The sequence below is a fragment of the Bolinopsis microptera genome, chromosome 9 (assembly GCF_026151205.1).
Source record: "Bolinopsis microptera isolate Bmic1 chromosome 9, MBARI_Bmic_1.0, whole genome shotgun sequence".
NCBI classification, from domain to species: domain Eukaryota; kingdom Metazoa; phylum Ctenophora; class Tentaculata; order Lobata; family Bolinopsidae; genus Bolinopsis; species Bolinopsis microptera.
The window spans coordinates 11,815,809-11,832,386 of NC_087080.1; the positions used below are offsets into that span (position 1 = coordinate 11,815,809).

The following is a 16,578-nucleotide window of genomic DNA, read 5'->3' on the forward strand; positions in this document are numbered from 1 at the left end:
AAATAATTTGTTTATACAATGTAAACTAAAGTGGAAACAATTATTTGCAAGACCTGTGGTCGGAAATGGCTTTATCTTTTATACTTTTGAATCTATGGACAATTAAATACAGGCTACAATTGACTGGCAAAGCGTCTATCCCTGAATATGTATATATATATATATCACGACAATCTGTCGTAAAACAGGGGTTCTAGAAAACCCATTTCCCGATACTCCTGAAACCTGAAACTTTTTTTGCAGTCGATTTGATCAACGTCTAGACGCCCTGAAAAATTTCAGATCTCTAACTCAATTTTAACATGGTTTTTAAGGCACCTGAATATGGCGATTTTGGGTTTTTTACCGAATTTCGTATAACAGTGCTGGCGAGTATTTTATGCAAATTTCTTAAAAATCTCAACATAACTATTTTTTATTCCTGTCATCTTTGACATCAAATTAGAATGTTTTGAACTAAAAATAATTCTGCTTAACGACTTCCGATGAGTCTTAATGCCTGGAAAACTCCTGCCGGAGGCGTCGGCCTTCGGCCGCCGCCTCCGGCCGGAGTGCACGCTTCGCGTGCACAAAAGAGGCTTGTAACGTGTACCAAAGGGGGTATAATAGTAAAGGGGGTATAATAGTAAAGGGGGTATAATAGTAAATGGGGAACATAGTATACCCACAATAAATGCAACGGTCGTGCTTGCCAGCACTGTGATTTGGCCTTATTAGTCACGTGCTATACCAATGCGCGTTTTAAACTTTGACAGTCTATTACTCTAAGGCAAATAGAGTAATTATATTCATATTTTGTCAGCAATAAGATCACATTATTTTCTATTTGGTGTGAAAATATGTGCTAGAACGGATATAATCTCGCTGAGTTATAGCTGTTTGAAATTTATGATGAACGCGCGGGTGCCAATTGATAACAACTAAATGCTTTTGCGCGTAGTTGGTAGTGTGCGTCGAAAATTTGGCAAAAACGCTTGCGGAGTGACAATATTCAAACTTCGATAAAGTATATGAAGTGGGTACTTCTCGGAAAGGAAACATTTAGGCAAACACGATGTGACTATTTTTGGATTGATTTAATACAACTGCAAAAAAATATTCAAACTTCAAGCAAAAAAGTCAAAATTTTTACCACTTTTTTGGATTTTTACCCCAAAAAAAATAGAGGGATTTTTCAAATTTTTATATCATCTTGTGCGGCTGTGTTATAGCTATCTCCATGCAAGTTTTGGCGACATGCCAACAAAATTAACTTGTTCAAAATATCAAAAAACATGGTTTTTTGGCCTATTTTTGGCCCAAAAATCGGTTTTTTGCAATTTTACCCCCAATCATCTTCAAACCACTTTTAATCGATTCTACGGTCAAAAATACGTCTAGTAAGGTGTATCTAGGGTCCTTAGCGTATCGAGCAGACAATGCCCGTAAGAGCCTCTACTAGACTATAACTGGGCTCCAAGAATACTGGAAGATACACTTTTCCCCTGAAGGTAAACTATTCGTATGAGTAGCTGTGTATACTGTATATTGGTAGTATAAGTAATATGGGGGCGGGTTAAAATTCCTAACCCTCCTTACAAGGGTCGCTCTCGTACCGGGCTAGTGTCGGTCACGAACATGATCACGAACAAAGTCAACATGTAACATCAGCAATATTTGGTCATTTTCAGAACACGTGAAACTGAAATATATGAGCTGAGAGGCCGAAAATTGTACCGTAGCATCCATATGAAATCAAAAATATTCCAAATACGTCATATTTCTTCAAAATTTGTTTTTTTGCCTATCTTTTGATGTTTCTACAGTCCGGGTCACGAAATCCTCTCCGAACCTCCACGTGGTGTGGCCTGGTTGGCACTAACGGGTGGTGTGCTCCAGTGATCGACCGGGATCCCGGCCCCGGCCCCGGATACGGCCGGGATTTGTGTTTTTCCCCGGCCCCGGCCCCGGCAAAATAATTTTCAAAATCCCGGCCAGAGGCCCCCAATCCCGGCCCCGGCCCCGGCTGTTTTTGTCAATTTTTGCCGGGATTTCTCGTATTTTCTGCCTCAATTTAAACCGATAGATTATCAGAATTAATTTTGATTTTTAGACTTAAATTAAACACAAAATTTTCGGTAACATGAGATCATCGAGTGAAAAATATAAATACGAGGACTTGACATCATTCCAGTTTGATATTCAGAAAATTTCAACTTTGAATTTACAAAGAATGTAAAATATTAATGTTGATTAAAAAAGTTCCAGGTTGATTAAAAAGTTCCCTTGTTGAGTACAAAGGTTGGGACTTGCCAACTCAAAATTCCCATAGGAACCAGGAAGTCAACACTAACAGCTACCAAGCACCATGAAATTTCTCTCTTAGACATCAAGTTACAAGATAGTACACGCACAAATTATGATACGTTAGACACAGGTACCTAGCTCTAAGAGCTATTAAACCACCAGGAAATTCTCTTTCAGCTTCCAGATCCCATCGAAGTCACCCACCACAGAGCTAGGGATCCCAATTCGCTCGTGTTTTAACTCCAGGTTCGTTCTGAACATCTCAGACCAACTCAACTCACTATGTATTCACATCGAGTAGAGCTAAGATGTTCCAGGACATGAAGGAGTATTCAGTATACAGTAACGAATCCAACAACATCCTCATATGAGTCATGACCAGAACCCTTGCTCCCAATTCCTCCTTTGTCACTCAGTGACAAAGGAAACTCCCACTTGTGACTTGAGATGTTCCTCCACAAATATAAATAAAGGAAATTTAATTTTTCTGGAACTCACATCAGATAACATGGCCGCTGTGAGGATAGAACGTCACAGCCCACTAGTTAACTTTCAGAACGTGGCGAACAACGTCAATATCGAGACGCAAGATTGTGAACAATTTTCAGGAGAAGCAGAAACATCCCAGCACCTCCTCGGCAAGTGCATCCAGATCATGACGCTCAGAATGAGGATAATTGGTAAACCCCTGCGGAGGATCTTAACAACAGTAAACTCAACCATATCTTCAAATTTGTGGAACAGTCGACTAGACTGGATAGGGACAACTTTTTTGGGAAACCTCCTAGGATTCTTAAGGGGGGGGGTTCACCCTGATTTTTTTGTGAAACTTGGTTTCGAGATAGCAGTTGACCAACAAACTAGGACCAGTGACCGAACCTTTGAGGGGGTCCCGGACCCCAACCGCCAAACGGTGCCCGCGGGGCAGCCACGCCCATATTTGGTCCAAATTAGGCCCAATTTAGCCAAATACCCTGAACATGCCCAAAATCCAGATTTTAGGTGCTCTACTTGTAGCTAGTGGTCCCCTGAACTCGTATATGAATTTTCATCAAGATTGGACAAAAAATGACTGAGTTATGAGCAAAAAATCATATGGCCATATTTGGGCATACGCACCAAATTTGATCGATTTTGGCCCATAAATTGGTCAAATATCAATATTTTTGAATGAAACTAACTTTATATGGAAGGTAAGCCTATACTACACATTATCTATGATTATCAGCTCAGTATCTACCTAACTGTGCATTCTGTGTTCAAATAATCGCAAAAAATGAACAAAATTGCCCATATCTCAGTTCGCGATATTTGCAAAACTGACTTCGCTCAAAACAATAGAACTCAATAGGGTTTCAATATTTTTACATGAAATTTTCAGAATCAACGTAGAATCGCATTTCGACTTTAAGTTTTGGGACAGAATTTTGAGTTAGGCCTTCAAAAAAATTTGGCGGCCAAATTCTGAATTTCGCATTCAAATTTTGTCAGTTTTGCAAATATCGCGAACTGAGATATGGGCAATTTTGTTCATTTTTTTGCGATTATTTGAACACAGAATCCACAGTTAGATAGATACTGAGCTGATAATCATAGATAATGTGTATTATAGGCTTACCTTCCATATAAAGTTAGTTTCATTCAAAAATATTGATATTTGACCAATTTATGGGCCAAAATCGATCAAATTTGGTGCGTATGCCCAAATATGGTCATATGGTTTTTGCTCATAACTCAGTCATTTTTTGTCCAATCTTGATGAAAATTCATATACGAGTTCAAAGGACCACTAAAATCTGGATTTTGGGTATGTTCAGGGTATTTGGCTAAATTGGGCCTAATTTGGACCAAATATGGGCGTGGCTGCCCCGCGGGCACCGTTTGGCGGTTGGGGTCCGGGACCCCCTCAGAAGTTCGGTCACTGGTCTTAGTTTGTTGGTCAAACCAAGTTTCACAAAAAAATCAGGGTGAACTACAATGGAAGTGAGTTTGCTCTGAGCCAGGTAGCGACAGCTTCAAGAGTCCAGGGATATGTTGCATTGATATTTTTTTAATGATTATTTATATACTTTGGGAGTCCTGGAGTGCAGCTAGCAGGAGTTGCACGCTGTGGTCACGGCGATAAGACCTCCCTCTTAAAGTAGGAGGCCAGAAACCGTTGACCGTTGAGAGAGAGAGAGAGAGAGAGAGAGAGAGAGAGAGAGAGAGAGAGAGAGAGAGAGAGAGAGAGAGAGAGAGAGAGAGAGAGAGAGAGAGAGAGAGAGAGAGAGAGAGAGAGAGAGAGAGAGGGAGACGGAGAGAGAGGGAGAGGGAGAGTTTCTACAGTCCCTGTGCAGATCAGGGAAGGTTCGACGTTCGTATTCCGCTTATTGTATTTGCGCTGTACCAGTGTCGACCAAAAATTAAGGACCAGATCGGCAGATTAATTGGTCGAAATGTTTGGGGATAAAAAGGGGTCGTTCACATAATATTACGTAAGTACAAAGTACGTAATCAGCCGAGGGGGTTTCCAAATGATTACGCTTAACGCGCTAGTGTAATTTTGACACAATAGCTATGTGTAAAATTTATTACGGAGGGGGAGGGGTTAAAAATTGTCCAAAAAGCGAACGACCCAAAAGAGCTCCAGCGATATTTTTAGGACCTAGTAAAATTTTTGTAGGAATAACGCCAAAAAATGTCAGCAAAATAATACGTTATGTTACGCCACTGCAGCTTTAACTAGTACTACAAGTACAACAAAAAGTCTTAGAGTTAGACTTATTTATCTGTTAAAGGTCATAGGTCAAATATCTGACATGTTACAGTGCATGCAGTTGTGACTTGTGCAATACAATAATAATATGCATACATCAATCAATTCTTTCATAAACTAAACGGGGATAGAATTCTTAAAACAACCGAATAGTTAATACCTGAGGAACCCAGGCGTAGATGTGCTCATCGAAGATATGTCCAATGTCGGAGTGACAGGCTTACAGGCGTCGCCCAGTAACTTAATAGTAGTCGTTAGTACATTCATACAGTGTATAACTACTACTACGTGTTCTATCATATCGGCAAGATCATCACTGAAAGCTTAAAGATTAAGCAGATTATTTTTTTAAAGGAAAATTCACCAGAATTATTACAATGATTAACTTGGCAAACATTTTTATTGGATTTTACAGTACTATGTACTAGTTTTCTGCCGTTCCCTGAGAAAAGGCAGTAAGTCCATTTTTCGAAATTTTGAGATATTGGTACCAAAATTTTCAGGAGAAGATTCTCTACAACTTAAGCTATGAATCACGTTATAAAAATACTGTTTTAGCTGTCACGAAAGGCAGTAAGTCACACAAAACTTGACAATTTAGCACGTTATCCCAAAATCTTCCCTGAGAAAAGGCAGTAAGTCCATTTGTACAGCCTTCTCTGAGGGAACTTTTTCTGTGAGGGAACTTTTTCCCTGAGAAAAGGCAGTAAGTCCAGACTTTATTTGCAGTTTTATAGTTTTTGGCCTATAACTTCCACAGCTAGTTTCGGTAATATCGAAATAATGTGGTCGTAATCAGCTCAGCAAGCAAACAATTTTGGTTCTAATATTATAAAATTTAAAGAAATATTATTTTCTAAATTTTTGAACCTGAACACAAGGGTCCCCCCTTGTGTGAATTATTGAAACATTTTTTGAAAAATTTGGTGCTTTAAATGTGAAATGTTGTATGTCCAAATATTTTTTTTCCAAATTAATGCGTCTGACCGAGCTGAATACGGTGCTGTAAACATTATTCCAAAATATTCGATATTTAAGAAGTTATAAGCATTTTGAGCGAGAAATTATCCATGTTTCGTCAATATTACACACTTGCAATGCACAAGAGTGAAGAGGCCCACATAATTATATTGCAAGGATATGATCAAAAATATAGAAATGTTGTATTTTTTGTGTTGACTTTATCTGAGAAAAATGGACTTACTGCCTTTCTAGAGCGGAATCGGTTGAAATCGATCCTGATAAAAGGCAGTAAGTCCGCAATTCCCTCACACCTCAGAAAAGGCAGTAACTGTAAGTCCGGATGGGAAAATAGTTTAGTTATTCTGGAGAAAAATGGTATTTATCGATCAGTGGTGGTGAATTTATGCTTTTGAACATGTTTAGGACAAATGAAAATAATTTATTTACGCATAAATGTCAAAATTAACCACTTTTATGCGAGTAAAATTACCTTACTATACTGCCTTTTCTCAGGGAACGGCAGTATTATTATAGCTGCATATTCATGCAGCGCATGACCCAACCCGGCCCCATCAACCATGTGCTTTCGCGCCGCTGCGGGCGCGCTTGTTTCACAAAAAGGCGGGCGCGCGCTACTGCAAGCACAAGGGCATATGTATTATTATCAGGCTTGGGCACCATGCCAGAAGATGGAGATAATATGGAAGTCCGGTAACGCTGAGATCTCGAGGTACTGTTCCTGGCTACAGTCGAGTCCATCTTTCTATATGGCTCTCATATGGCAATTAGTAATGAAAAGTGGTCAAACTGGTTTTGGTGAAGGGTGTAGATGTAAGAACGTGGGATGTGAATGTTTTAAATTGATCCGCATCCGGAGTTATTTTTGCAATTGTAAATTACTTAACTATAGTATTAGTAATTAGTCAGCACCCTGATAGTACAATCTTTTCTACCTGTTCATTAAAGGTTAACTTTCGATCGATATGTGTAATCATTTGATTTCAGCTGTTATATCAGGTTTGCAGGAAGCACGTAATAAATTATCAATACATATATTTCCCGATAAATAAGTTTGTTTACCATTTGACATGTCTCTGTGTGAACTAGGCCTTCTCCAGACAGTCTCTGTTTACAAAACTTCGGACAGTCTTCTCCGAACAGTTTACAGTATAACTTATCGAGGTGAATTTACGCACGAGGTATTATGTCAGATCCTACTATACGATTTTCTTGAAACTTTCCATAAAGAGATATCACTTCAAACAACACAAGAAAATAGTGCTGCCGGACAAGAGTCGCTGTTGGACAGAAGTCGTGTTACCGAGGTATTAGTAATAAAAAGTGGTCAAACTGGTTTCGGTGAAGGATTTAGATGTAAGAACGTAGGATGTGAATGTTTTAAATTGATCCGATACTTGCGAAGTTGCTGTAATTCGTTTCTGATTAAAATCCGTTTGTATAACAGCAAACTTATCGAAGTGTATTTATTCACACACCTAACTTTTACGCTATTTTTGATCCGATTTGGGGGACACCACTCACAATTTTGAGAATAAACCTTGGGCGACATTTGGGGGACTTATTTAAAATTTCGCTTACAATTTTGCTAGAACACCTCGGATAGAGCAAAACTGCATAGCATACATAGGGCGCCATCTACTTATTAGATGAATCCATAAATTTGGAACATGGGAACATCCAGTGGCGTAACTTAGGGCCCCGCAGACCCCGCTGTGCGGGGGGGGGGGGCGCCGTATAAGGGGGGCGCAATTTTCCTGAATTTTAGGCCCTTTCACTGAAAAAACGCCTTGTTTGTGTATTTCCCTGTCCAATTTAGCGTTCGGCCGACGCGAAAAAAATATTTGGGGTACTCTTTTTTTCAGGGGGCGCAAAAAGCTGTAGGGGGGGCGAGAAAAAAAGTACCCGACCTTTTTTTTTTTTTTTTTTTTTTTAGGGACAAAAAATTTTAGGGGGGCGCTTTTCGTCACTGAGCGGGGGGGGCGCCAACAAGCAAAGTTTCGCCACTGGGAACATCGTAGTATTGGCCTATTTGAGCGCTGGGAATCCTCAATTTGGTTTTCTAAGATGGATATAGCCGTAAGCTAGGCCTAGGAGACATCAAAAGTCGCATAACATTACCCAGGTTCATGGAATGAACGGAAATGAACGGGGAAAAAACACTCTCCTCAAAGGTGCTCAGAATGGTTCAAAATTGGTCGCAAAGAGTTAATATTGGTCGCAAAGAGTTAATATTGGACCACTCAAACCAAGTTTGGGAATCACTGCATGTCTAGAACCGATCTAACCTATGTTCCAATTTTGTCCCAATAATCCTCCTGAGTATCCCATATTCAATTTGGTGACCAATTTTGTATTATATTTTCGTTAAAGTTTCATTTCTCCGGACCAATCACCAGAGGAACGAACTATCCATCAACAGTTGGTCTTAGAGATGAAACAGATTGCCCAAGAAGACACAGATAAACACTATTATATCAGAAGTCGTAAAATTTGTTGGAAGGACAAGGTATTGGAGTGAACGATTTATAATAATGTTTAATGATATACATCCTTAAGTTAATTTTTATAGCGTTACTATACTAACTTTTAATGTCAATAAGTAATTTGGTTTTGAATTTTTAAGAACTGAATATCTTAGTTTGGGGTATATTCATAGGCCAGCCGCTTTGACATCGGCAATCTTTATTTTTATTTGGATTTTTAATATAAAAAGGGATAAAAATGCTTTATTTCATTTCATTTCATTATCAAAAACATAATTCATAGTGGTCACACGGTCTAACAACTGAAACTTTAAAAACAAAAACTACCACAAAAAGTGTGAAATTATCTCTACAATAATCTTTAATATAAATATTTATGCTTTAATTCAAGTGTGATGTAAAACGAGAGTATCTCAAAAATCACTAATTATCACAATCGATAATAACCTTGACACCAGTGCCTGCTTTTGTCAGTTCAAAAGCCTTAAGAGCATCCTTTAGTGGAAATCTGTGGGTTATGAGACTTTTGACATTGACAGCTCCAGAGGCAACTAATGCAAGAGCTTTTGGGTAGCAATTAGCATAACGGAAGATCCCATAGATATCAATTTCCCTAATACCAACAGCAACAATTGGAAAATTAACCTCCGCTTTTCCATAACCAACTTGGACATAAGAACCACCAGGTTTTGTTGCCCAAAGACCTGTACCGATGCTTGATTCAACCCCAGTACATTCGATTGTCAAATCAGAGTATCCAGACAGATTCACAATTTCCTCAGCAGTTTCACGACTGTCTCGGTTTGTTACATGAAATATTGCATCTGCGCCCATTTCCTTTGCTTTTGCAAGGCGGCTCTCAGATATATCAGTGATTGTAACAGAAGCACCACCCGCTTTTGCAACCATCATGTTAACAAGACCAATGGGCCCAGCACCGCATACCAGAACCTTTTGTCCAAAAGAGAGCTTTCCACGCTGGCAAGCATGAACAGCAACAGAAAGGGGTTCCAGGAGAGCTCCTTCGTCCAAGGAAACATGGTCAGGGAGTTTGAAACAAAATGCAGCTTTGTGGCAGTAATACTGGCAAAGAGACCCATCATAGGGGGGAGTTGCACAGAACTTCATATCTGGACAAAGATTATATCTTCCACCCAAGCAAGCTGAACATGTGTAGCAGGGATATCCAGGTTCTACGGCCACTCTGTCTCCAACTTGAAGGTGCTTCACATCACCTCCAATAGCACACACAGTCCCAGCAGATTCATGTCCTAAAACCATGGGAGCCTTGACAATGAAATCCCCAATTCTACCAGTTTGCCAGTAGTGTACATCTGAACCACAGATCCCAACTGGTCCCATTGATAAACACACCTGATCTGGTTCAGGCTGAGGTACTCCTCCTGGTAGTTCTTCTATTTTCATGTCAAGAACATCTTTGAGAATTACGCCAATGTTTGTGGACATTATACCTGTAAATTTGCATCAGTTTAGCACTTTCTGTATTATAATATAATACTCATGCAGTAGTGTGCATCATATTATACAATTAAGGATTTCAACATACAATACGATGTGTTTTAAGGGTCGTAAGGGGGAGGGGGTGGGGGCGATCCCCCAAGATTTTTGGCCAAAAATTTAAATTTGAAGTTCCCATTTTTCAGTTAAAACATATTTTTATGTTTTAACCTTATAATTCAACAACCTGAAGTCTGAAGACTTTAAAACCATGCTCTACCCCACTCAATGTGATGATATTGACCATTTTAATGCCCAAGATGAGCGCTTAGCTCCAATCAGAAGCTGAGATATCTTGAAATAAGTGCATCAATCGCTACTCGCGAGAGCGTAAAAATGGGATCTGACCTAATAACTCAACAACCTGAAGTCTGACGACTTTAAAATTATGCTCTACCGTACCCTACTCAATATGATGATTCTGACCGTTTTAATGCCCAAGATGAGCGCTTAGATCAAATCAGAAGCTGGGATATCTTGAAATAAGTGCATCAATCGCTACTCGCGAGAGTGTAAAAATGGGATCTGACCTAATAACTCAACAACCTGAAGTCTGCAGACTTTAAAACCATGCTCTACCCCACTCAATATGATGATTCTAACCATTTTCATGCCTAAGATGAGCGTTTAGCTCCAATCAGAAGCTGAGATATCTTGAAATAAGTGTAATAATTGTTACTCACGAGACTGCTAATTATATAGTAAAATCGGATTTTTGGCGATTTCTCAAAAACTAAGTCTCTTAGGCCTTAAACTACATAGCACTAATATAAACATGCATCTTACGCACATTTTGGTTCATAATTGAGGTCTGTATCTCAATCAGAAGCCGAGATAATTTATTATGCTGATTTATTTATTTATGATCCCGGTCCCAGTCCCGGTCCCGGTTAATTCGGGATTCTTGGTCCCGGTCCCGGTCCTGGTCCCGGTCAATCACTCAAATTTGCCGGGATTTTGACCGGGATCTTTTACATAATTTCATTCACTGTGATTTTAAGTTTTTCCTTTCATTCATTGTGAATTTCATCTTTAAACATCCTCTGAGCCAAATACAACAATGTTTAAAATTGCTTAACAAGTTTGAGTAATAAATTATGATCATGAATTAACCAGTAATCGACCGAAATTTCCGGTACCGGGATTGGCAATTTTGAGCTATCCCGGTCCCGGTCCTGGTCAAGTCACATTTTTCATCCCGGTCCCGGTCCCGGTAAATTGATAATCTCAATTTTGAGCTATCCCGGTCCCGGTCCCGATCAAGTCACATTTTGTATCCCGGTCCCGGTCAGGCCTGAAATCATGTCCCGGTCACCTCCTGAAAAACATTATTATTCAAAGGTAAATAGACAGCGAGTAGTAATTTTTAATCCATTTCTATCGGATTTGCAAACTTTTAAAATGATATAACACTTGTACGATCTCAAACTTATGTGATATGATACTGTTGATATAAATGTGGGAAGTAATAAAGTATTTGCAGGTGTACAGTGCTGTTTCTGAAATTGACGAATCCTCTTGTGATGAAGATTGAAGAAGCTATTGCCATCCAAGTGGAAAAAGTCCCGCCTTTGTCACCCTCCTCGAATAGAACTAAGAAAATGTGGAGACTTTCTTCATTTAGTTCCAAATCAAGTGGACCAGATGTTGATTTGTTTGAAATGGACTGAGACTTGTGTTTCATATGCCAGGTTGAACAGGTTTGTGTGAAACTTTTGCTCGCAAATATAATTATTATACATATTATCTCGATTTAATTTTAAGAGTATGAGAGGTTATTCTTCTTTAACAATACGAATTTCCCTAGACGTTAGAAACGAAAAAGGATAGTCTGATTCAAGGAAAAGATAATAGTTTCTTCGTCGATTTCGCAACATACTATCTGTGGACATCTACAGAAATCGTCAGGATCTGTGCAACATCGATGTTAATCCTGATTCGCACATGAACAAGTGCCCTGTTCTTAACCCTGAGAGTCTCGGAAAATATCTCTATAGCAAGCTAGGTAGATATCACAAAACATGTCGTTTGAGGTACAGCAACTCGAGGGTGAAACAATTGAAGGGTAAATTATCTGAAGCTGTAAGTTTAAAACCTGTCTCTAAGGCAGGTTTTAAAATGGAAAGACACGTGTCCACGCACGCCAACACCAATGCTGCATTAATGGGGGGGGGGGGGGTCATGTCCGTCTATGTCCGCCTATGTCCTGTCCTTTTTGGATTCTATGAGACAACAGACGTGTTTTTTGGGACATTGGCGGACACGGACGGACATTGGCGGACTCGGACGGACATTGGCGGACTCGGACGGACATTGGCGGACACAGACATTGGCGGACTTGGATGGACATTGGTGGACATTAGCGGACATTGGTGGACATTAGCGGACAAACATTTTGAGGACTGAAGAGTACTGAAGAGTACTGAAGAGTACTGAGGAGGATGGCTGAGAAGGATGGCTGAGGAGGATGGCTGAGGAGGATGGCTGAGGAGGATGACTGAGGAGGATGACTGAGGAGGATGACTGAGAGGGAGGAGAAGGATCAGGAAGACCCAGGAGGAGGAGGAGGAGGAGGACCCAGAAGGAGGACCTAGGAGGAGGAGGAGGAGAACTGAGGAGGATGACTGAAGAGGAGGAGGACTCAGGAGGAGGACTGAGAAGGAAGAGGACTCAGGAGGATGGCTGAGGAGGATGGCTGAGGAGGATGACTGAGAGGGAGGAGGAGGAGGAAGAGGAGGAAGAGGACTGAGGAGGAGGAGGAGAAGGACTGAGGAGGAGAAGGAGGACCCAGGAGGAGGAGGACCCAGGAGGAGGAGGACCCAGGAGGAGGACCCAGGAAAAGGCCCCAGGAGGAGGAGGACTGGGGAGGAGGAGAACTGTTGAGGACTGACGAGGAGGACTGAGGACGAGGAGGAAGAGTAGGAGGAGGACTGAGGAGGGGAGGAGGAAGAGGACTGGGGAGGATCAGGAAGACCCAGGAGGAGGAGGAGGAGGAGGACTGAGGAGGACTGAGGAGGAGGACTGACGATGACTGAGAAGGAGGAGGACTGAGGAGTACTGAGGAGGATGGCTGAGGAGGAAGGCTGGGGAAGATGGCTGAGGAGGATGACTGAGAGGGAGGAGGAGGAGGACTCAGGAGGAGGACTCAGAAGGAAGAGGAGGAGGACTCAGGAGGAGGACTCAGGAGGAGGACTTAGGAGAAATGAGAAGGAGGACTTCGGAGAACTGAGGAGGAGGAGGAGGACTAAATAGGAGGAGGAGAAGGAGGGGGACTGGGAGACGACTGGGGAGGAGGAGGACTGATGAGAAAGATGAGGAGGAGGACTGAGGACCGAGGAGGAAGAGGAGGAGGATGAAGAGGAGGAGGAGGATCCAGGAGGAGGAGGACTGAGGAGGAGGACTGAGGAGGACTGAGGAGGACTGAGGAGGATGGCTGAGGAGGATGACTGAGAGGGAAGAGGAGGAGGAGAAGGACTGAATAGGAGGAGGAGGAGGGGGACTGGGGGAGGACTGAGGAGGAGGATAGAGGACTGAGGAGAAGGATGAGGAGGAGGACTGAGGAGGACTGAGGACTGAGGAGGAAGAGGAGGAGGAGGAAGAGTAGGAGGAGGAAGCATCTAAATGTTATTTCCATTTTTGTCCGTTTTTGTCCATTTTTGTCCGTTTTTGTCCGCTCTATTTTTTGTCCGTTTTGAAAATATAGGGTACCGAACGGACAAAAAACATGATCCCCCTATAACAGCAAAAATTGAACATTTTATTTAGCAATTTAGGTGTCCATTGGCATTAAGGGGGCCGCGGGGGGGGGGGGGGTCTTCATCAAAATTCTCTCGAAATTGACTTTATAGTTGTTTCTGGTAGAAGGGAGTGATATCTACGAGCTGCTTTTGGTCCCATGGAAAAATATTGTTCCTAGCCGAAATTATCGCCGGTCTAAGGTCAGCGCTTATGTGTAATTGTATTGCGCGAGCGATTTTCAATCGCAAATTCTGAAAATCGAGTCTAAAAATCTATCTTCTCCTACATTTTATGAGTAATCACCCTGAAACTTTCAGGATATGTTCTAAGGACCATTTAGAAGAGATCGTTCAAGCCAAAATTTTGAGATAGGCCTTTAAAATTTTTTTATTAATTTTTGAAAATCTTCGACCTGAAAAAATCGTAAAAAAACGAGGTCCAAGATTTTCAAAATTGAATAAAAATTTTTTAAAGGCCTATCTCAAAATTTTGGCTTGAAAGATCTCTTCTAAATGGTCCTTAGAACATATCCTGAAAGTTTCAGTGTAATTGCTCAAAAAATGTAGGAGAAGATAGATTTTTAGACTCGATTTTCAGAATTTGCGATTGAAAATCGCTCGCGCAATACAATTACACATAAGCGCTGACCTTAGACCGGCGATAATTTCGGCTAGGAATAATATTTTTCCATGGGACCAAAAGCAGCTCGTAGATATCGCTCCCTTCTACCAGAAACAACTATAAAGTCAATTTCGAGAGAATTTTGATGAAGACCCCCCCCCGGCCCCCTTAATGTCCGCCTATGTCCGCCTATGTCCGCCTATGTCCGTCTATGTCCGCCTATGTCCGCCTATGTCCGTCTATGTCCGCCTATGTCCGCCTTTGTCCGTCTATGTCCGCCTATGTCCGCCTATGCCCGCCTATGTCCTGTCCTTTTTGGATTCTATGAGACAAGCGGACATAGACGGACGTGACACCCCCCCCCCCCCCCCCCCCCCATTAATGAGTGCAGGTATTGATACGGACCTTTTAACTGGAGCAGGAGAATGTTTTACCAGAACTGTACCTCGTGTCTGACCTGAAGCTTAAGTACAATGACTATGTGACGTCTAATTTATCTGAGAACGCTACAAACTCCAGCAATGTTTAATCTGATCACATCAGTTTTCAGAAAGACAATGTCGGTAAGACGAGTTTGTTTCGACAGCAGGATCGTATCTAATCTTGCCGCAACAATAGATGCGGATAGAGATGATAACACTTTAACAAAGGCAGCACTCTTAAAGGAGATTAGAAAAGAAATCTTTCAATGTAGAAACGAATTCTATCAGAAGATTTATCTTCAAAAACATATTCGATTTACTGATCAAGAAAACAACAATTTCAAGAAAACAACAATTTTATTTAGTATCAATTAAAGCACACAAAAATATATTTCATATATATATAACTAGCACGAACTTTAGATCAGATATCTTAGGGGACTTGGAGTAGCAAGAGATTGACTAGAAGGTATATAACTTTTACAAAGATACGTCGAGAAGAATCCAGGGTGATACAGGATCGGAGAGTGCAGACCAAAAGTTTACGCACCCACCTTTGCCTCCTGAGTTCTTGGTTGGATAGAAATTTATGCAAACTTGGTCGTTTATACTCCAAGTCCCTTTCTTAAAAGAAGTAGTATTAACTATGTCTAGAGTTAGCTTCGTTCAATAATAACAATATCAATATAATCAATATCAATATCAGATAAACCTACCGAATAAATTATTAAATATCAATTAATTCATTCCGATAAAAATTTTTATAAATTTAGATGTTTAACTTATCTAAAAACATTACAACAAATGGTTAAAAGCGCCCAAAATCGATTTGAAAGATTTTCTGTCTATAGTACAATCATGATTTTCTGTCTATAGTACAATCATGATAGTAATCAATCATGATAGATCGGACTGTAGAAATATAGTGTTTATGTGGATTAATCTGTTAAAGCAGGGCTATTGTATCATTTTAACATTAACTTTGCATAGTGATGATACGTTTATTGTGTCTCTTGTGATTATCTATTTCTACAGTGTTACGGTACCACGAGGTTTCTGGCGCAGTGACGCGCTTTCGAGCAAATATCGTGCTAGATACGTCACGCGCCGCAACCGAATCAGATTTAAGTGCACTTTTTCCATTGTAAACACTATATACGACGCGCAACACGTTCTACGAGGTCGAAATTTTCGAGGTCTCTAACACCGGAATGGAGCAATATTTAGACGATCTGACACTTTCTAGGGCTTAAGCAACCTCAGAGAAATTAGGGGAACAACTCAGAAAAAATTTTTAGTCGATATTCCGGTGTCTGTAGATGTCCGAAGTTTTGGCAGTAAAGTGCTCACAACACAGCTTCTGAAGGCTCTAGAAGGTTCCCGATACCGTCAGAGTGTTCAGTACACTCCATTCTATCATATAAGAACCCTAAAAGAAGTCCCAGGGCTCGAGCAAAAAAGCGTGATATTTGCCCGTAACAGCCTCTACTATATAGTGGGGGTCGCGATATGGGTGCGGTCAAAAAGGGCGTGATTCCGAGAAATGCCCCATTGGAGAAAAAGGGTCCGAGTAATTAGTGTTATTTAGGATCATATAAATCGGATTACATCGAGAAACTCCGCAGACGTCCCAATGTGTGCGGAACTTTTGCCAGTTACCCAATTAATCATAGGAGCAGGGATGAAGTAATAAAAGACTTTTAATATTTCTGACTTTAATAACAAATAGAGGGGTTTCATATTTGTTGTATATCAGCCATCTTCTTACCTG

General features: G+C 40.7%; 2 protein-coding genes across 2 annotated transcripts in view; one reads left to right on the top strand and one right to left on the bottom strand.

The window, feature by feature from the left end:
- The window catches only part of LOC134820718 (fibroblast growth factor receptor 2-like), a 134,976-nt gene continuing 118,398 nt past the window's right edge, over positions 1–16,578 (top strand). Inside the window, exon 1 of the mRNA XM_063831291.1 lies at positions 1–10. The gene's annotated coding sequence lies outside the window, so the exon portion shown is untranslated. The remainder of the gene's footprint in view (positions 11–16,578) is intronic.
- LOC134820557 (sorbitol dehydrogenase-like) lies at positions 8,882–9,976 on the bottom strand. Its single transcript, XM_063831004.1, has one exon. It carries the CDS (start codon positions 9,973–9,975, stop codon positions 8,932–8,934), a length of 1,044 nt encoding a protein of 347 aa, XP_063687074.1. The 5' UTR covers position 9,976; the 3' UTR covers positions 8,882–8,931.

Bases quoted from the DNA above. Each gene is read 5' to 3' on its own strand.
- LOC134820557 (XM_063831004.1), bottom strand. From the start codon at position 9,975: ATGTCCACAAACATTGGCGTAATTCTCAAAGATGTTCTTGACATGAAA.